Source organism: Barbus barbus (assembly GCF_936440315.1).
Source record: "Barbus barbus genome assembly, chromosome: 15".
Taxonomy (NCBI): domain Eukaryota; kingdom Metazoa; phylum Chordata; class Actinopteri; order Cypriniformes; family Cyprinidae; genus Barbus; species Barbus barbus.
In genome coordinates, this window is record NC_136743.1 from 20,576,958 (window position 1) to 20,599,602 (window position 22,645).

Consider the following 22,645-nt stretch of genomic DNA (forward strand, 5'->3'; position numbering starts at 1 on the left):
TACTAACTATATTTTAGAACATATGAAGAGTTCAGATGCAAAAGCCTCTAAGTGCCATCTGAAATTTTCATCTAAAATGAGCATTTTTATCAGGCTCCTATGTTTACTAATTTTACTCTTATGGCAATATATAGGTCATTTTCTATGAAATTAAAGTAAAAAAACTGAACATAAATATAGGAGCCTGATAAAAATGTTTATTATAGATGAAAATTCCAGACTTTTTGCATCTGAACTCTTCATATGATCCCTAACAGATATAGATAGATAGATAGATAGATAGATAGATAGATAGATAGATAGATAGATAGATAGATAGATAGATAGATAGATAGATAGATAGATAGATAGATAGATAGATAGATAGATAGATAGATAGATAACACTATTTATTAAAATGAGGTAAAAAAAACTCAATCTATCTAGCTATCTCTCTCTCTCTATATATATATATATGTATAGCCTACTTATTAAAGTATGCATTTTTATCATTAATATAGCCTTGCTGACATATCGCTCTATGTGATCAACATCTCACTTACTGTTATCTCTAAACGAAATAAAGCACCTTTATTATTACTGTACATTTCTTCAGTCTCAGAGCAGCACATGTAATTTTGACGAGGAAAACAAGCGGCGTGTTCTGCCGCACTCCACCAGCCAATCTGAAGTTTGCTTTGAGGTCACGTGTTTAAGTTTTGAGTCAGTCAGTCACTCGGTAAGTTTTCTCTCAGTTGTGATGTGAAGAGCGGTCAATCTGCGAGCGTCTCTTTTGAGCTTGTTTTATGGATTTATAGAGGATTAAACTAAATAATTCTGCAGTATGATGCTCTTCATGAACTATTCATGTAAGTACCACTCGTTTGAGACGCTCTAAACACAGAAAATAATTGTTAAAGGGTTGTATGTGTGAAGTGGCTAGCTAGCAGCGCTAAAGTGTAAAGCAGCTATGAAATGGAGAACAGTTACAGTATTGAGAGGTGTTAGTTATTAAACTCGCTTTGTCACAACATGTGCTCCCTAATATACTCTTAATCAAAATAAGAGATTTTAATAATACATACGTGTGTTTTAATGCTTATTTTATGCTCTGTTAAAGAGCCAAGTTTGTCAAGCCAAATCCGTACATTTCATTTTGACGTAAATCTATTATTGGCCTTATTCAACCTCGTGTCCGTGTTTTTTCCTGTCCATTTTCTCGCATAGCACTGAATACAGGCGAGAGGGTCAGTTTTGAGTGACCGGTGTCAAGCCCCTGTTAAATGATAAGATCGGTGCATTACTCGGCAGACATGCGTCACCTGTAGACAAAGGCAGTCACGTAATCATAGTGCACAAGAAAACAGTCCTGATTGCAAGAAATACATGTGAATGGATGATGCATCCGTAGATAACGGGGTCAGTTCTAGTTGTTCCTTCCTAGATCATCATAGTGATAGTGAAGAGCTTGAATGAGAGCCCTCTGGGATCTGTCGAAACTGGTTTTAAAATTAAAGTTCCTGTTTGCTTAGAAAGGCAACCCTGATATTTTGATGAATTTATAACATGTCAGGGTGACCTATCCTTTAAGTATGCAAGTGAGGAGAAATGTGTGCCTTAGATTATTTTTTTTATATCCAAACTAAATCAAAATTCACTTAATATAGACCTAATCCATCTGGAGCAACCTAGGTTGAGGTACAGTATCTCGCTCAGGCGCACAACAGTGAGAAGCTATAGATCACCCTTGTGGGAATTGAACCTACAACCTCCAGTTACCACTTCAAGTTGCCTATCATATGCCAAATAAAGAGCATGCATGCAAACTTTATGCACACTTATATAACAATAATTAAGTTAATCCAACATGATTTTATTTTAAGTTTTTGAAAAAAATGTTCATCAAGGCTGCATTTTATTTACTCTGAAATAGAGTAAAAACGTTAATATTGTAAAACATTGTTACATGCATATTAAATGCATATTATTGCTGAATTTTCAGCAGCCACTTCAGTCGTCAGTGTCACATGATCCTTCAGATAGTATTCTAATATACAGATTAGCTGCTTGAGAAATGTTTCTTCTTATTAATGTTGAAAATAGTTGTGATGCTTAATATTTTTGTGGAAAACATGAGACTTTTTTTCATAATTTTTTTTGTTCAATAGAAAGTTCAAAAGAACAGATTTAATTTGAAATAGAAATAGAATTGTTTTTGTCATTTTTGATGAATTTAGTGTATCCTTGCTGAATAAAAGTATTAATTTTTATCTACCCCAAACTTTTACTGTAAATGCTAATATATCGCAGTTTCCACAAAAATATTAAGTAGCAAAAACTGTTTTCAAAAAGGGCTGCTCGAGATTAATCAAATGCGATTGTCATGCGCATCATGTCAGTAAAGCCGGTTCTGTAATCAGTAGTAAATCTCCATCACGTGCTTTCAGATGGAGCCGCATTTGTTATTATTACACAGAGCCATAGTTCACTGACAAGCTACGCAATATCGCGTTCATAATCACAGACCGATTTAATTGCGTGATTATGAAATCGGAGAAATCGTTCTGCGATTAATGAGAGCTGTATGCGTAGGTTGTCAGTGAACTATGGCTCTGTGTAAAAACAAGTGCTGCTCCATCTGAAAATACAATTTTTAATAAAATATTTTTACGCCAAATTCACTTCGTAACGTCAGTCGAGTTTTTTAAATAAATCCTTCTGTGAGATGATGTGGCTTCTTACACAGAATAAAGGTCACTGCACACTGAGTCCAAAATTTTCGCACATTAAAAAATAAATACGACCTCACGTTGTGTCAATCACGTGTGCACACTGCCTCTGAAACTTTCGTCCGTCAAAAAATTTGGATCTGGTTCGATTTTCTGCGTTTTCGCATCCGTAGCATGCATTTTGATAGGAAAGGATGGGGAATACAAAAAAAACGTAAAAACGCATGCGAAATTTTAGTCCATGTGCAATGACCTTAAGGCACGCAACATATTTCATAGTATTCTAAGCAGTGATAATGGCTATATCGATTAGCATTGCATTATTAGATACTTTATTATAATGAAAATTATAATAAGAACTCAGAAAAATCATATATTGTCATAGTCCTGTGTTTATTAGTCACGTTGAATCAATGAAAGCAGTTAAATCTTCTGTTTATTCAGCTACAGCGAGTTTCTTCAGCTGAGTGTATTTGGAGTTTCCACGCGAGAGCGCCCTCTGGCCTTCGGATGGAGATTTACTACTGATCACAGAACTGTGCTTCACTGACAAGATGCGCTTGACAACTGCAGCTTCTGCCTAATCGCGATTGCGATTTTATTTTCATTAATCGAGCAGCCCTAGTTTCTAGTTCCCATTGACATCCACAGTATTCTTCCATACTATGGAGGTCAATGGGAACCAGCAACTGTTTGGGTGAGTAAATGATGACAGAATTTTATTGAGTGAACTATCCGTTTAATAAAGAGATATTTCTGGGCATTGAGTTGTTGCATATTGCTCTTGAATTTAATCAATTGTTCATAGGAACATTTGGTAAACTGTTCACATTTAGAATCATTCTGCAAATTTGTTTACAAATGAGGCTCCAGATCTTAGGCTCTGCTATCTCGTATGTTGTTTTAATTGATCATCAGCTTTTCGTCTTGCAGTGCCTTCAGCTCTCCACTGGCAGGAGGGCGCTTGGATCCTTGGCTGAGGCGGCTCAGTATCGGCAGAAGCGGCTGCTGGAATGTTCCGTCAGGGCAGCAACAGTGGGAATAAGCGCTTGACAAGTGGTGCTCGTCTCTCCCAGCCCAACATCCCTGGGTCCCTGTTCCCCGGGTCCAACAAAACTCTAGAAATGGGCCGCAGCTCTAAGACGAACCCTCTCAATGCTATGGGCCTGGACCACACCACCACTGCCCCTGGAGGGGACCCTGACTACATCATGCAGCTGGTCAATGATGTGCGCAAGTTTTCTGACATGCTCCTGAGCCTAAAGGAGGCTTTTCACTCAAAAGGTGAGGTTCTACTTAATGCTTGCTACTAAAAATGCTTTGTTGCAGCTGTGGTTGATCTTGTGGTATTGCTGTTTATGACAGATCAGTTTCTTTTAAATGTGCAAATGGGTCGGTCCATGCTGATGTCGAAGGTCTGTAGGCTGTGTTAGTGTTTCTCATTCCCATCACTGGAGGAGTGCCACGTCTGTCAGGATGCCACTGGTAAACTCCTGGCTATCCTGCTGAGAGTGTTTCTTTTCTGCTGCACAAGGCATCTCTGAAATTTGCCTTCTTGTAGTGAAAGATTGAAAAGCTGCTATTATGTTGTCTTCCACAGTAAATACAACATTTATGAGAGAGCTCTGGAGTGTGACTGGCCAATTATGGTTTGTGGTATAAACATATTTAAATACTTTCCCATCTAAGAATAGTCAAACTGTCCCACCCCCAGCAGGGAATTATTGCTTCTTTTTTTTTCTTTTTAAAAAGCATTTCAACACCTAAAATGGTGGTCAGCTGCAAAACAAGTGTGGTAGCTTTAAATGAGCTCTTTTGTCTTAAATATGTTTATGTGCAGGACTGTAAAGGATTTTGGTTATATTAAAGCAGTAATTAATCTATTTAAAATATCTTGTAAACACTATTCCAGTGTAAGTTCAACTAACAGATCTACATTAAAATGTGTGGGGTCAATAATATTTTTTATTCAGCAAGGATGCATTAAATTGTAGTAAACACATGCATAATGTTCTATTTCAAATAAATGCTGTTCTTTTGATCTTTCTATTTGCTGAAGAATTATTATTAAATTATTACAATTTTAAACATTTATAATAAAGATATTTTTTTTTTCTTGAGCACCAAATCAGTATATTATAATACTTTCTGAATATTCATGTGACACTGAAGACTGGAGTAATTGCTGCTGAAAATGTTTACTTTATATCCATCATATATACGCAGCATTGTGAGCATAAAAGACTTCTTTCACAGACATTAAAAAAATCTTACCGACTCCAAACTTTTGAACGGTAGTGTAGATAAAATAACTGTTGCTTGACTTCATCCAGCATGTACACTTTAATCAGACTGCAGAAATATCTCAAATATTCAGTTGTTTTGTGTCTCGATGAATAATTGGACAGATAGATAATAGCTCACTAGCTCGCTACACTGTAAAGAAATTGCACAAATTCAAATTACTTAATTAGCATGACATACTTTTAGATGTATTGCCAAAGCATTTCCTGAAGTTGGTAAAGGGGGAATAAAAAAGCACAATCGTTATCAAAAGATGCTATTATAACATCAGTACTGTGAGAATGTGGCAGGTGGCCACAACAAAAACACACAACCAGCAAATCAAATGGAATGAATAATCCGGATAAAGATTTGGTGCGTATTTGAATGAATATGAACAGCTAATTCTGTTTCCCAGTAGTTCTATCAGTGCAATGGGATTCCAGCTGCTTTTATTTCAACTATTTGGTTAAGTATTGATGAGTGAGATTCTCCACACCACCCTCTGTCAAGAGCCCCGGTGACACTTCCCACAAGCACATGCTTTTGACTCTTGCACTGCCCTGTTCCCTTCTAAGTTGAGGAGATGCTCACTGACCCTCTAAATGTATGATTCATCCCGTCTGCACAGAGATTGATCATCACAACTCTCCTCGCCTCCCTGACTTTTATTTGACGCTAGCTAGGATCTACAAGCCATCTAGGAGGAACGCTACAGGAACTCCTCTGCGTGCTTATTTGCTCTGCAGTCTGAATGCACGTCACATGCGAGATTTTTGAAGCCACAATGTGGTTAATTTAAGCTACAAAACTAGTGGGTTGTAAAGTGTTTATCAGAAAACTGCAGTCACAGTACTTTTTCATTAGTGCTTATGTTGACAACGATGAGCTTGGCTCATGACTTTGATCGGTGCGACCAAACTCTTCTCGTTGGTGATTCCTCCTCCGCCATGAAGCCCCCTCCTCCTGCATACCCCGCATTCCTTCAGAACAAATGTTCACTTGTTGCTATGGTGCCTTCGATTGACTGTTGTTAGGTGTGTGACACATGAAAAATGACTCTTCCTCACCGAAATTTCTGAATGTTTTCAAAGGCACTTTTCACCTGACTTTCACCTGACATGACTGTCTGGCAGCCGGGGAATTTTTAAGAAGTTCAAAGTTGTCATAGTCAAATTGTTTTTAAATGCTTAAATGGTTTTGTACCTTCCTCCTTTCAGATCGACGTCTGTCCTAGTTAAACACAGAAATGATCCCTTTTTGTTGTTTCCTTTGTCATAACACATCAGAAAGCCAAGCCTAGTGTGATTTTTCTTTCAATCCAACACTGAGATGTTTTTAGTGTAATGTTGAACTCCCGTGACAGTTGGACATTCAGAAGGGTGGGATGTTTTTACTGGAAGGGCTAAATATCAAATAATTCCCTCTGTGATTTTAGAGAAGCACGTCCAGAGCGAATGGAAGTATTGTGGCCTGTTGACACTCATCATGAGCTGAAAGAATGTGCTCTTCTGTTGTGAAGAAGAGTTTGTCTTATCACGTTCATTATCGCAGATGAATCGCCTTCGATAATGAACGCGATATTGCGTAGCTTGTCAATGATCTACGGCTCTGTGTATTAAATACCGCTCCATTTGAAAGCAGGTGATGGAGATTTACCGCTAATCACAGAACCGGCTTTACTGACGAGATGTGCATGACAATTGCATTTGATATATCACCCAGCCTTACTTGTCCTTCTTCATTAAATGAAATAATAATCATAATTGTAATTTGCAAAGAAATACAAAACATTTTTACATTAATTTATAAAGGTCATGAGAAACATAAATTCGTAAAATGTGTCCAAGTTTTGAATTTGTAGTTATATTACCATTCCAGTTTATAGGATCTGAACCAGGCATATAAAATATAAAGTAGTCTAAGATTTTATTCCTGTTTTATTTTTATTTTATTTATTTGTGTTTTTTAAGACTTTCTCAACCCTTAAGCGTGGGAACTGAGTCAAGCAAAATGATCTCTAGTTTAAAATTAGCTCAAGTTTTTCTATTTTCTTAGACATGTCTTCCAGTAGAGTTATTTTCCTCTGGTCGTAAAGCTCTTATTATGGCTCTCAAAGATTGTACACATAGGCCACGTACATACTACTAAGTTTTGGGAGTGACGACCACATTTAGATGCAGGAGTACTATCACTGATACACGAAATATGACTCTCTTGACGGTGGGTTTCCCCGAGACCACAGGCCTTGTGGGTGACACTATGGTGCAGAGAGACAGAATCAAAATTTGTAATCGAGTCTAGATGTGTTTTGAACAGATCTGAGACACACCTAAATGATGACAAAATGTTCATTTTTGGCTTTTGTAATTTTTTTTTTGATACTGCATGGATTTGTTCTTTATAGACGTACAATACATTTATTTGTACGCATCTTAAAAATTTGTTTTTTAAAACGTCTGCTGGTTTAAAATTTAAACAGCCAGTCAGGTGGTGGATTTCATTTATTTTTTATTACATTAGATGTAAAACAAATCAAGGTTTCAGGCATAAAAAAGAGTGTTTTCTCATAGCTGGGCCTGGTGGATGAATTGTTTTCGTGAATGCACCAGCCTGTTGGAGGTCTTGGTACAGAGGCCCCTTTGGCATATTGTAGTGCTGTTAATCTGGGGATATGGACAAAACCCTCTAAATTGAAAAAGTGGAAAAAAAAAAGACACCCACCCTCTCGTGTAACGAGTTTTGCGGGTGGCACCATTGCCGAAGCCCCCGTGGTAGGCGATATAATGGCTCGCTGCGCTTGTGAAGTGGAGAAGAGAGATTTGTTGGGCAGTAACTTTCCCACTGAAGGTGAGGGATGTTTTTGTGTGGGCCTGTGGTTGGGTAGCATTTCCTGGGGTGTGGATTTACAGCCGCAGTTCAGCAGATTGGTCATGGGGATGTGCCAGTTGGCCCATGAAATCCTAGCAAAGGACAGGGCCATCATTAGTGCTGGATGAAGAGCGTGTTTTTTGGCGGTACACGTCAGATGAAGGCCTCTCGAAACAGGTTTGGTTGGATGAAATATGTAACTGAACTGAATTTGAACATAAAAAAATGTTACTTGTCGGTTTAGAGTGCTGTGTTTATTTACCTTAACATGCTAATAGGACACTCCAGTCTTTGCTAATTTCCTGCACTTCAAAGAATGCTCTTTCTGTTCCCATAAAAGAGAAGTGGTATGGTGTGAGGAAGGCTGACAGGCACAACGGCAAACCATGAGCCGCTTTCTCACAGGTGAATCACAACAGTGTCGCTAAGCTCGTCTGCCGCTTTGGGCAAAGCGCAGCTAAGGCAGGTCGAGACGTGCCTATTGATTACCTGTTGTTAGCAACAGAGGAAATGCCAGCAGCTGTGCGTAAAAGCTTTGAAGTGTGTGATGACATTGTGTCAAGCGACTAATGTTCAAGAAAACATTTGGAACATATGCTGGAACAAAAAACGTACAACCTATTTTCTCAGGAAAAGTGTGATGTTTTCATTCCTGGCAGTAGCAGCCTTTAACATGTTGCTGATGTTTAATTGACGAGCACAAAATATCATTAGCGTGGAAATAGTTTGTGATAATATTGGGAAATTGAACACATTAATTTCTGCATTTAATGTGGACAGTTTAATGCCTTATCTGCATTTTCTGTTGCTAGCATTAAAAATGGCATTAAACAAATGTTATTTAAATTGTTATTTTATTATTTGAATAATAATTTTAACTATTTATTTTTTTAAATGTCAGCTACAATATTAGTTGTTTCATTAGTTGATTCCATATCAATTTGGGGAATGAATGTGCAAATATATTTATTATTACAGGTTTCAAGGTGCAATTATTATCAGAAAAATGTGTGATTTAGTTGCTTCTTTCAGTTCGATAATTATGATGATTTGACACCACCCAAAATTTTATATAATTTCATATTTGATTTCAATGCTGCTTCTGTTGCTAGAGTTGAAAAGAATACATAATTCAATATTAATTAAGTTATTATTAGTGGTGTAACGATACATCAGTGGCTCGGTTCGGTTCAGTTCACGGTTTTGGAGCCACGGTTCGGTTCGGTTTGCTGTGGGGGTAGGGTTCATGTCATCTTACCAGCAATGCTAAGGAACAATAGATTCACTTAACTCAATAATAACAATAACTTGACTTAACCTTTTCTTTATTAACTTTGGCTTCACATTTTTAGTGCAGTCAGCATACCGGAGTAAACAAAAATGAAATAAATACCTCCAATGTAGACTAGTCAGAATAAAACATTTCTCTCTTTAGTGCAGCCATCTTAACAGAGTAAACTAACATGCGATAACTCCAATGTAGGTACTCAGAAATAAACATTCGTCTCTTTAGTGAAGTCAGCTTACCTGAAGTAAACTAAAATGAAATAAATAAACTCCAATGTACTCTAGTCAAAAATAAACACTGGCTTGTCCACTCTAAGAAACATTTGGAAGTTCAATTAAGTTTTAAGTTCTTTTTCAAAAACACCATCATGCAGCACATTCTGACTGAAATGCGGTCGCCTCATTCGCGCGAATCGCGCCACAGGATGTCTATTCGTGTCTTTGCATTGACTTAACATGTAAATCACTCACGCTTATCACGCTTCATTCGCGTCTGGTGTGAACGCACAATGAGATGTTTTTCCTGTCGTATAAGGGGCCGTTCACATATCGCGCCTAAAAACGCTTGGAAAGCGCTCGGGCGGTTGCGCTCCGGCGGCATCTGTCGTTGCTAAGCAAGTTGTCCGTTACAACAAGGAAATTTCAGCAGTGGATTTCCACCACCGAAAAACCCTTGCTGTAGCTCTGTTACAAGGTTTATTTACTAAGAAAAATAAAAAATGCCGCAGTGTTTGAGTGCACCCCATACTTCAAAAAAGCTGCTGAGGTTACAAAGTAACGGAAAATGTGAGGAAGCTGATTGGCTGGTTCTTGTCACATGACCTGCGGTGCTCTTGCGGCATTCTGAAAAGTTGAGATGTTTTTATCTCGATGCGGCGCGGACGCGCCTGGAAAAAACGAGCCGCTTCCATTATGAGCGCGCATACCGCGCTTCTACATTTGAAATAACGAACTTGAGCGCGCAAAAGACGCGATATGTGAACGGGCCCTAAGAGAGTTTTGTGAAACAGTTACGACAGATTTTGTGCGCTTTGTCTACAACACGAATTCCATTCCTGTAACTTACTCCACTGGAAAACCAAAGTGTTCCCACACAGGAGACTTAAATGCGTCCGGGGATCTGCAATTTCAGTACTATGTGAAGCAGCCATCCTGCATATACTAGCAACCGAGTGTGACGCTCACTCCCAAGTCACGTGAAATGACATGCACTTGGAAAACAGTAACTTTAGAATAGAATTTAGAATTTAGAACAAAATTTAAAAAGCTCTTATTAGTCGTTACTAATACAATTTAATCAAATGTAAGCAAAGAAAAATTTGTTTAAATTAATAGTTAGTTAGAGATAAGTGCCATTAACCTCAACAATGGGAAGCAGGGGGCGTGAGAGTACCGCGGTACGCAACGAGAGTACCGCCATTCGTATCGTGGGTGGTGTATCGCGATCTTTCGGTTTGTGATATCGTTACACCCCAAGTTATTATATATTATTTTATTAATAAATTGCTGAAGATTAATATTTAAATAATTTTATAAGGTTGTTTATATTTATTCAGATAATAAATAATAATAATAATGATTTTATTTTATATATATATATATATATATATATATAAACTACAATATTATACTTTCCTCTGTTGAATTTATTTTAATTAAGTTACTAAATTAAGTAATTAAGTATGTACCGTAAATATGTTTATAATCAGAAAAGTGTGCGATCAACTAGCAGTTGTATCAGTTCAATAGAGACTGATTGATTATAATGATTTGAAGACACACACACTGCTTGGATTTCAGTGCAGTTCAGAGAGACCTTAAGCAAAGTAAGATGAGTCCTGTGATCAGTGTGTCATTAATTTGATGGACCTTCAAGTCTGTAATTCAATAACATCCTGTTGCATTTTATGCCTGTGAGCTAAGGACATAAGGAATTTTAAGACATCCATCTTTCAGTTTAACTGAGATCTAAAAAATGTGTCAGACCAGTCAGTGAAGTGTGTGTGTGTGTTCATGAGAAACTGTATTGACTTTTTTGTCGATGGGACTGAGATGTGGGATAGGGGCCGTTAGCAGTCTTCGTTCTCACACTGCGGTGCGAGGCTTGTTGGCAGTTGGGTGAGATTATGTTAAACGGCTCTGATCAGAGACAGCGGGGCGGGCGAAGAACACAAGTGAAACATGAAGAGACTGAGCGTGAAGCGTGGCTGGGCCAACATGCACACCGAGCGTGGGAGGGACGGAGACTCGCTGCTGGAGCTCCCGGAGTGAAATAGACCCAGGACGGTGGGCCATCAGCAGGGGGCTAGTCCCAAACAATGCATGTGTGCCTCTCTGGCGGTATCCCCAACGAAACAATGCCCCTCAGTTTCCCCTGAGCAGTTTTCATGCATTCTTTTTAAGAACCCATTGTTTCGACACCACTGAAGTGTTTGGGGGCCCAGATGATACATTATTCAACAGAGTGAGAGCAGGTTTGGAGAACACCGGTTGCTATGCTGGCATGAAGACGTCCCGGGACCCCAATCAGCTCTGACACATGACATAGTCCCCAGTGTGGTGGGCCCCCATTGGGTGGACGCAACAGCATTCCATCAGTCTTTTGGGGGGTAGATCATTCCCTGTCAGTCAAGCGGGCCTGTCCTGCATGTCAAGCCACACTTAAATAAATTTTAAATAAACTTTGATAAATCAAACATCTTTAAATACCAAAAGCGCTTCGGTTGCGCTTCTCAGACCGGGCTGCAAAACATCATCATTAAAAAATAAAATAAAAAAAAGCTTGATCAGAGCAGGCATTTTGGTCTGTGACCTGCTGCTTGACCCCTCACCAGTAATTAGGAGGGCAGTGAGGGGAAGACCTGAGCTGGGGTGGGGGCTTCTGATGGAGGCCTTTTGTTTAAGGAACACTTCAAAGTCAAAGAGGAGAGAGGACACTCTTGAGTATCCCTGGGGCTAGAGCCTCCTCTCCTCTTACCGCACTGGAATCTTCTAATCCTGACGGGTCGAAGAGGTGCACCTGGTCTTCCAGGTGGAGGAGGGAGGTCGTTGTGTTGTTGAGATAATGCAGGATCATTTAGTGGCCTTTAATACATTACTTTAAGGTTTGGCTTTTATAAATACTGGTCTGTTGCCCTAAATCTCAAGATAGAGGCCTGAATTGAACGGATTTTTAGTTCCACTCCCATCGACTCCCAGAAAAAATTGGGTTCTGTTTTGTCCAGTTCCTGCATGTAATTTTCAAGTTTTGTCCTGTTTCCCCCCACAAAAGTCCATACAAATATATGTATATTTCGTTCTGGTGCCATAAACCTTTTTTTTTCAATTTTTGTTCCTCTTCAAACTTCACCTTGCTGCATTTGTTGCAGCAGGCAATAGAAAGGTGCTTACCCCTGTTGCCACGTTCAATCCAAAAAGAATCAGCCTAGCACCTGTAAAGCATTTATTTTTGTGGCTGAACAGACAAATAACACATATTTTATTTGTATACAAATAAATTACATTTGATTGAGTTTTATTTCATTTTTTTTATATTTATACTTTGAGGGCGTCCCTTGCTTTTTTTCTTTTTCCCACTTCCTGTATCTTGTATAAATCAGTATCTTCTATTCCACACATGCATTCAGCAATTAAAAATTTGTCCCAAGCTGCACTTTGTCGACATATATTTTTTTTGGATTTGTTCAAAACATTTAACTTTTAATTTAAAGAGACAGTTCATCCAAAAATGAAAATTCTGTCATCAATTACTCACCCTCATGTAATTCCAAACCCAAGACCTTCGTTCATCTTCGGAACACAAATTAAGATATTTTTGATGAAATCTGACTGCAGTACTCTCATGAATGGTTGCGGAGACTGACCAGAAGAGAAGAAATTGTTGAATAAAGTCATTATTTTTGTTTTCTTTGTACACAAAGTATTCTTGTAGCTTCGTAACATTAAGGTTAAACCACTGATGTCACATGGACCATTTCAACAATGTCCTTACTACCTTTCTGGCCCTTGAACGTGGTAATTGCGTTGCTGTCTATGCAGGGTCAGAAAGCTCTCGGATTTCATCAAAAATACCTTAATTTGTGTTCCGAAGATGAATGAAGGTCTTACGGGTTTGGAACAACATGATGGAGAGTAATTAATGACAGAATTTTCATTTTTGGGTGAACTAGGCCTGTCCCTTTAAATTTAGCAGTTTCTGTTGGATATGACGTTTGTTGTGGGAAAAAACAAAAACAGTCCCACACAAAATCTGCGCCGGTAGAATTCCGCAAACAGATTAGCATATTTCAAAGAATGTTAATTTGTATATTAAATCCAGATTTTTAATTATAAAATTAATTTTTATAAATTTTACAAATATCTGGCCCATAATATTTTTGTTATGCCTTTAGCTCATTTTATTTCTGCAGAATTCCAAAAAATTTCCCACAAAATTCTCCTGGGCTATAAAAGGTATCTTCATGTTAATCAGATTTTTTTGTCCAAGAGATGATACGTTTTGTCGGTTGCTTGGTTTTTGATTTCTGAAGCATGACCCAGGGTAGCCCCGCCCACAATGAAGACTCATTGGTCAGAAGTACTTAATCATGAATATTAATCATTACATAATGACTTGATGTAAACAGAAGTCTTACTTACACATAGATTCATGGAATTGAGGAGAGATAACGGAGATTCACGGCAGAGGTGATGAGGCAATAAACAGCCCATCACTAATCATTTTGGCGCCACACTGAAGGTCATGCCTTTGTTTCCCTGACATCGTTACTCGCGTGTTTTTCCATGTGTTTTCACACTGAGGGGAATTAAGGGTGGTAAATACAGGATGATAAACTGAAGCTGCTTAATTGTCAACAGTTTGTGCTTTCTACTTTTTTCTTCCTTTTTCTTTATATTGGGAGAAGTGATCCTCTGTCTCTGCCGCCAAACACACACATACCTTCCACATTGTAACTGCACTCATAAAGCTTCTGTCTCATCCTAGTGGCATGATGTACATCTGCACAGAGAGGATAAAAAACAGATGCTCCTGCTATCAAAACTCTTCGAAGCCTTCACAACATTCAGTTAGATATGAAGTCATCTGCTACACATAGCCAAACGACCGTCCACTTTATCCTAATACAAACAAGAGATTGTGGTGTTCCTTTATGGGTTCGCATGATGTAAACAAATATTTTGAATCCCAATATTTATTTGTTTACATGGAGTCTAAATATTTATAGTTTGAAAAACATGCATAATAATATTTTGAAACTTGTTCAAATTTGTTAATTAATATTTTTCATTTGCATCCAAAATGAAAAAAAAAGAAAAGTTTTTGTTCTCATAATATATGTGTACTGTGTATATTTATTATGTATATATAATTACACGCATGAATATATTTCAGAAAAATGTTGTTTATATATTAAATATATTTTTTCATAATAAATATTATATGAATATACTGTATATGCATATAAATATTTTCAAAATATATACTATGTGTGTATTTACACTCACCTAAAGGATTATTAGGAACACCGTACTAATACTGTGTTTGACCCCCTTTCGCCTTCAGAACTGCCTTAATTCTACGTGGCATTGATTCAACAAGGTGCTGAAAGCATTCTTTAGAAATGTTGGCCCATATTGATAAGATATCATCTTGCAGTTGATGGAGATTTGTGGGATGCACATCCAGGGCACGAAGCTCCCGTTCCACCACATCCCAAAGATGCTCTATTGGGTTGAGACCTGGTGACTGTGGGGGCCATTTTAGTACAGTGAACTCATTGTCATGTTCAAGAAACCAATTTGAAATGATTCGAGCTTTGTGACATGGTGCATTATCCTGCTGGAAGTAGCCATCAGAGGATGGGTACATGGTGGTCATAAAGGGATGGACATGGTCAGAAACAATGCTCAGGTAGGCCGTGGCATTTAAACGATGCTCAATTGGCACTAAGGGGCCTAAAGTGTGCCAAGAAAACATCCCCCACACCATTACACCACCACCACCAGCCTGCACAGTGGTAACAAGGCATGATGGATCCATGTTCTCATTCTGTTTACGCCAAATTCTGACTCTACCATCTGAATGTCTCAACAGAAATCAAGACTCATCAGACCAGGCAACATTTTTCCAGTCTTCAACCGTCCAATTTTGGTGAGCTCGTGCAAATTGTAGCCTCTTTTTCCTATTTGTAGTGGAGATGAGTGGTACCTGGTGGGGTCTTCTGCTGTTGTAGCCCATCTGCCTCAAGGTTGTGCGTGTTGTGGCTTCACAAATGCTTTGCTGCATACCTCGGTTGTAACGAGTGGTTATTTCAGTCAAAGTTGCTCTTCTATCAGCTTGAATCAGTCGGCCCATTCTCCTCTGACCTCTAGCATCAACAAGGCATTTTCGCCCACAGGACTGCCACATACTGGATGTTTTTCCCTTTTCACACCATTCTTTGTAAACCCTAGAAATGGTTGTGCGTGAAAATCCCAGTAACTGAGCAGATTGTGAAATACTCAGACCGGCCCGTCTGGCACCAACAACCATGCCACGCTCAAAATTACTTAAATCACCTTTCTTTCCCATTCTGACATTCAGTTTGGAGTTCAGGAGATTGTCTTGACCAGGACCACACCCCTAAATGCATTGAAGCAACTGCCATGTGATTGGTTGATTAGATAATTGCATTAATGAGAAATTGAACAGGTGTTCCTAATAATCCTTTAGGTGAGTGTATATATACATAATGAATATACACAGTACACACACACATATTATGTAAACAAAAACTTTTATTTTGGATATTATTAAAAAAATGGTTAGTTTGAAAGCACTAGTGAATAGTTTTGGTTTAAAAAAATGTTTGTGAATATTTTGCCATTTAGTTATAGCAAACTTGGTAGCCTTTAAAGTCGCCTTGAAATCAAAGTTGATCACGTTATTTACTCTACAGTTGACCTTTATTTAGGCTGCATGTACTTTTGATATTTGATTATAGAATCTTATGAGGTTCAAATATAAATATAGCTCTTTAGGCATTGCATTAGCCAGCATTCGATCTGGCTCCATTCTAATATGGAAAGCCCACTTTTCTATTCCCAATGGATAAAACAGTGTCCCACCCTGCATTTTGTTCTTGTTTAATATCCTGTTTCTATTGAATTTGCATTACAGAAGTGGATTAACATTCAAAGGGGTTTCATGTTGATTTTAAGGTTGTTTGCATACTTCTGCTTATTTTTGGCATTTCCCAAAACCAACTACAGTAAAACAATTATGTTATGAAATATTATTACAAATTAATTTAACAATTAAATAACTTCTCTATTTTAATATATTGTTTAAATGTCATTTATTCCTGTGATGGCAAAGATGAATTTTCAGCAGCCTTTACTCCTGTATTCGGTGTCACATGATCCTTCAGAAATCATTCTAATATGCTGATTTGCTGCTTCAAATAAATGTTGAACACAATTGTGCTTCGTAATATTTTTGTTGATACATTTTTTCATAAACGTTTTTTCAGGATTTTTTGATGAATAGAAACTTCCAAAGAACCTTCTTTGTTTGAAATGTAAATCTTGTGGAACATTATAAATGACACTTTTGATGATTTTAATGCAAAAACAGGAAAGAAGCAAGTCAAAACCAATGACAGCAGTAATGAAGTACCTCACTCTGTCATTTATAAACAGAAGAAAAAAAAATCTGATCACACGTCTGATAGGCGTGCATTCTAGCTGTTGTTGTGTTTGTCTCTTTTCTTATCTTGTTGTTGGCCATCTCTCGAGTGCACAGAGCTGCGTCTGCATCTCAGCCAAAACGCAGCATCATACCCAGCTCGACGTGTCTCACCACAGGGGCTTGCACCGTCACAGATCAAGCGTGCTGTTAGGATGCACCCGTGTCACACATGGCACTTCATGTGCACTTTGAGGAGGTTTCATATGGGTATTTTTAACCAGACTCAAAATTTCAAACCTTTCGATGTTGCTGCTGCACCTATATTGTTTTAAATTTGTGCATCTTCAAAACTCGTGGAGGAAGTTGAGCCGATGACATTGTGGTCTCTGTCTGTATGTTTGTCACCCACAGAAAACGAAGAGTGCTCGCAGCACGTGGTCAACGAGCGACTTGGAGAGCTGGTACGCGTGCTAAAGACCATCATTGGCAAACACCAGGCACTGAACTCGTCAGAAATTCTTGGTGCTGCAGGCACCGTCATCGCCAAAGTTAAAGGTGAGCATCCTCCTTCAGCTCCACCCCACTTCAGAATCAGCAACTTAGAATTGATCTTGTCTTTTAAAAAAAGTCCATTGCTTGTGTATGTATTAATAGCTTTCAGTCACATGGTGTGGAGTGCTGAAAGGCAAAACATTCATAGAACTGCAAAACAGACATGTTTCATTTGTTTCAAGCCACAGTTATTTAGATCACCTCTAAAAAGAAGAAAAACTTTGCATGTTGCATTGATCTTTTAAAAAAGATATGGTTTAATGCATCAAGACAATGGTTTTGGTGGACAAAATGCATCACTGTTTTAACTTGTTTTTAACTCAAATGTTATATATTTGAAGTTGTGTTTTTGTGTTGATGGCAGTCTTTTTATTCATGTGTTATGAATAATCTAAAGTAAAGTAAAGTAAAGTCGTGACGTATTGTCAAGTATGGTGACCCATACTCGAAATTGGTGCTCTGCGTTTAACCCATCCAAGTGCACACACACAGCAGTGAGTAGTGAACAAATGCACACACACACACCGTGAACACACACCGTGAACACACACCCGGAGCAGTGGGCAGCCATGCTGCAGTGCCCGGGGAGCAGTTGGGGGTTCGGTGCCTTGCTCAAGGGCACCTCAGTCGTGGTATTGAGGGTGGAGAGAGCGCTGGACATTCACTCCCCCCACCTACAATCCCTGCCGGCCGGGGACTCGAACCCGCAACCTTTCGATTACGAGTCCGACTCTCTAACCATTAGGCCACGACTTCCCCACTAATCTTATGTTTTGCATCTATCAACTTCAAAAATGAAAAAAAACTGAAAGTACTTTCATGTAAAAAACACTTCCTGGATTATCAATAGAAAGACATTACGTTGGCGCCGATAGCCTTGTGGGCAGCACGCCGACATACAGCGCCGTTGCACTACGGGCGTCCCCTGTTCAAGTCCCGACTTAAGGACCTTTCCCGATCCTGCCCCTTTCTCTCTCTCACTTCACTTCCTGTCAATTCTGATCTGTCCTGTCACAATAAATGCTAAAAAAAATAAAAAAAGCCAAAAAATAAAGAAAGACTGATACATGGTTATGTAACATATAAAACAAAGTGCATTGTGAATTATACTCTAAAGTTTCAGAGCATGATATTGATTTTCCTAGTCTAAAATAACGGGGTGATTCTTCTGGCTAGGAATGTCCATGTGGTACATCAGTGCAGTTTGCAATCCAGATTGCGGCTGCAAAAGAGGGAGCAGATGATCTCTGTCATACACGAACAGAGTGAATATGTTTCTTGTTGGTTATCCACATAATTTCCAGCTGTTTACAACATTGTGTTTTCACTTTGGCAGCATTGATTTAAGTGGCCACTAGAGTATCATCCTTAACCACTAGAGGGCCAGTGACCCCTCTGAGCTCCCATGTGTCCCTTAAAGGGCCAGACTCGTCATTGTTTCTGTCAAAGGGAAGTCTTTAACAGAGGAAAATAATCTGATTGTCTTTTTCTGACATGCTTCAGGTCTTCGCCTTTTTTTGTTAGAATGGGGAAGTTGAGAAGAAAGGCCAGTCGCCTCAGATACCTGCCTCAAGTTACCTGTAAAACCGATATTCCAGCATGCGCTTCCCACTAACGCTTGCATTTTAACACTCCACAGCCATGTCAGCCGTCAGTCTTTCTCCTGATGGAATGTTATGAACTTCAGGAAATCAGATGCACATATTTCACCCCATTCACGCTCAGTCAGTGCAGTTTTTAAAATGCTGCATAGTTTTGCTGAAGAATCTCTCGGGCGCTGCAAGTGTCAAGTGTCTCAAGTTATTGAAATTCTTTCTTCCCCCGCCCTTGTCTAGAGTGAGTCAGTGGCATCTGACTCACTGTATTTTTATCTTTTCTTCTGATCTGGAGGAGACTCTGTTATCTCAGGTATTTTATCCCATCTTGTGACGCATTGTACCTGATAAAGTGATACCTGCATGTGTTACTTTACCAGTATATGGTAAGAATCATTCTTAGTTATTTTCAGAAATACAGTTCATATTGATGCAGAAAATGCTTTCGAGGGTTTTTCTTTGAGGGAACTGCTTTCTGAATGTAGCCATTCCCGTATTTGAGCTGTGAAGGGGGCAGAAGTGGAAGCATTGTTGTGGAACTGCAGGATGTCCTGAGGAAGAAGTCAGCGTTCCATTGCAGGGGCCACTGAGCCGCCCGCTTGCATTCAGAAGCAGAGAGGCATGCACCAGGAGCCACGCACCTCTCACGCTCTCGTCTTCAGTGCCATCTCCTCTGCTCACTTCATAGCTGTGAGTATGGGTGGCAGTTGAGGGTGGGAATTCCCATCTCTGCGGACAGTCGCTGCATTTTAAGTAACATCAAACCAAAAAATCGCCCATGCGGAACTGGAAACTACAGATGATGATGCTTTTTTTATGGCCTCGTCACTTTTTCTTGTATGTGACGGGGAAAAGTGGAAGTCAAGCTTCATTGAATCATTGTGAACTAGGCTGTGGCATTAGTTCCTGAAGTTCTGGGCAAGTTTTGCCTGTCGTTAATCTATGCTTTACCATAACGAACGTGGATATGACTGCAAGTGCAAGTTACAGGGGTTGGTAAGTTGGGCGAAAGTTGTATGAACGTCCTCTGAATGTTTTGAGAGTTCAAGCTTTGTCAGTGTTTCCTGTAAAGGGGAGGCTCAGCTAGCAGACAGGAAGCTCTTGGTAAATGCAAGTTTCGTAGTCTTTACTTGTTGTCTGTCACATTTCTGATTTTTAAAATTGAGATTTAACATCAGTAGGATTTTAATTTATAGCTCAAAACATTTTTGAAACATTGAAATCAGTTTATGAAGAAAGGCATCTGCTGATTTATTTACATGCAAACTATTCAGCATTTGTTTTGTACTCAAAGGAAGAACGACCTGATAACAAAGCAGCATAGACACTAATTAAGGAAGAACCTGTAGAGGTTCCTTTTCTTGTTCATTGTTCAGAACGAGTCTAACTATACAGCAGTCTAAAATTACTGGAATGAATGAATTCTATATTATCAGAGAGTGTAGTTACTAATCAGTCCTCGATAGCTGTGGTGGTCTACTGTTGAGTGATTCATATTTTCACAAACACAGTGAGATCTAGGTCTACACTACTATTGCTGATCATCATCTATTAAGAATTGTAATTTTGCTGCAGACCTTTGTGCCATTTGGCTACACTTCTCATGTGGTTTATCACTTCCCACAGGCGTGAACGTCAAGGAAGTCAATAAAGAAAACAAAGACACAATATTTGGCGAGATACACACATCGATCGATACTTTGGCATTCACCTTTGGCAATGTGTGAGTACCATAGACATCCCTTCTGTAGTCATATGTATATTCTGAATGCTCTTCATCTGTATAGAGTTACTTTCAGTTTCCATGGCCAGTTTTACTGAATACGTCAGCTGTGCATCCTGTCATCACTCTCTTAATGCTGATGAAATGTACTTGCGTCATGTTGCAATGTTACTTAAAGGGATTGTTCATCCAACATTTAAAATTCAATTACTCATCCTCATGCCATTCCAAACCTGTAAAACTCTTTCATTCTCAAAACACTAAACTGAGAGATTTCTGTCCCTCCCTTGAAAGTCCACACAACCACAACTTTGACACTTCAAAAAAGACGTCACAATCCATATAAATCTAGGTTTAAAAAAGTCCTGCTTTATATGATGAACAGATTTAATTTAGCCTTTAATTCATGTATAAACATCGATGAACACACATACATAGAGCACATCAAACATGGTCAGCGGAAGCTTAACCAGGCTTATGTGAAAAGCGAGAACAAATCTTATTGGTTCTTACATGTCAAGCAAGTAAATTTGAAATTCTGTTTACCATATTTGATGTGCTTTCAAGTTGTTATACAAAATGATCAGAGAATATTAAAACTAGCTTAATTTGTGGTTTGAAGGTTAGAAATGATGTGAGGTTGAGTAAATGATGACAGAATTTTCATTTTTGGATCAACTAACCCTTAATACTGCTCACATTCTTGATCTGTTTGGGATGAAAAATAGCACCAGTGACTTGTCTTACTCTTCCACCTCAGAGTGTCTGACTTCCTTATGGGAGATGTGGACAGTGGCTCCAGGTTGGGGTACCCCCAAGCCAGAAGAAGTCATGTAAGTAATCACCTCCATTGCATTGAAAAAAGAAAAAAACATTATTTACTCGCCCTCATGTTGTTCCTAACCTTTGTGCTATTTGTTCAGTGGAGCACAAAAGGATAGTTTTGCTCTTTTCCATACAACAACAGTTCATAGTGACCACGTCTTCCAATATATAAAGCACCATTAAAGTAGTTCTTATGACTTGTATGCTGAGCCCCATGTCTTCTGGAGCCATACAATAGCTTTATGTGAAAAGCAGACTGACATTTAATGTCATGCCAGTACTCTCTATTTATAAACAACATCAAATAGCTTCACAAGACTTGAAATATTTGAAATGTTTTTGACAGAAGTATCTTCTGTTCACCAAGGCTGCATTTAAAAAAAAAAGTTATTTATTCCTGTGGTTTGGTGCTCAAGAAACGTCTATCTAAAAAGGTTGTGCTGCTTAATATTTTTGAGAAAATTGTGATACATTTTTTCAGAATTCTTTGATGAATAGAAAGATCACAAACAGCATCTATTTGAAATAGAAGTCTTTTGTAACATTATGCATGTCTTTAAGGTCACTTTTGATCAATGTAATGTGTCCTCGCTGAATTAAAACGTGTGTAGTTGTATGGACTAATTTTATGGCATGTGTATGATTTTTATGTCCTTGGCACTTGACAGATGTGGTTACTATGAACTGTCATGTGGAAAAGACATGCATGACGCTTCTGCAGAATTCTTCTTTTGTGTTCCACAGAATAAATAGATAACACTTTTAGAACCAGTGTGAGTAAATAATGGCATTTCATTTTTTTGGTGAACTATTCCTTTAAGTTGAGAAGTCTGCTTTGAAAATAATGAAACCTGGCTGGCCCCTGTGATTTAAAGAGCAAGGTTTGATTAACTGATACATTGAGAGATAAGATAAAAGAGAAGCACTCAAAAGAAGCACCTTTTCATCCCTCACCTCTGTAATCAAACGTATTTCTCTTTTTCTCCTCTAGTCTTTTGAAATCCTCTCTGAAGATTCAGGAGGCTGCAATCAAAATGATCTTGCAGGTAAATGGATTTCCTTTTCTTCTCCTTTATGTCTTGCCTCCTCCTATCAAAGTTTTCATCACAAAGCACAAAGAGGTGTTGAAGAG

The 22,645-nt window shown here is 38.5% G+C and overlaps 1 protein-coding gene across 4 annotated transcripts in view; it reads left to right on the plus strand.

Moving 5' to 3' along the window:
• The first annotated feature begins 704 nt into the window (after positions 1-704).
• LOC306881725 (rho GTPase-activating protein 29-like) overlaps positions 705-22,645 on the plus strand; it is a 44,018-nt gene continuing 22,077 nt past the window's right edge. For 2 of the 4 annotated variants that reach the window (XM_079435959.1, XM_079435960.1), the window contains exons 1-6: positions 705-848; positions 3,642-3,992; positions 17,230-17,373; positions 20,592-20,688; positions 21,449-21,521; positions 22,505-22,559. In XM_079435959.1, coding sequence (XP_079292085.1) covers positions 3,722-3,992; positions 17,230-17,373; positions 20,592-20,688; positions 21,449-21,521; positions 22,505-22,559 — 640 coding nt within the window. In that variant the 5' untranslated portion in view covers positions 705-848; positions 3,642-3,721. Of the gene's footprint in view, positions 849-3,641; positions 3,993-17,229; positions 17,374-19,566; positions 19,962-20,591; positions 20,689-21,448; positions 21,522-22,504; positions 22,560-22,645 lie in introns of those variants that run through there. The other 2 variants (XM_079435961.1, XM_079435962.1) reach the window with 1 other exon arrangement.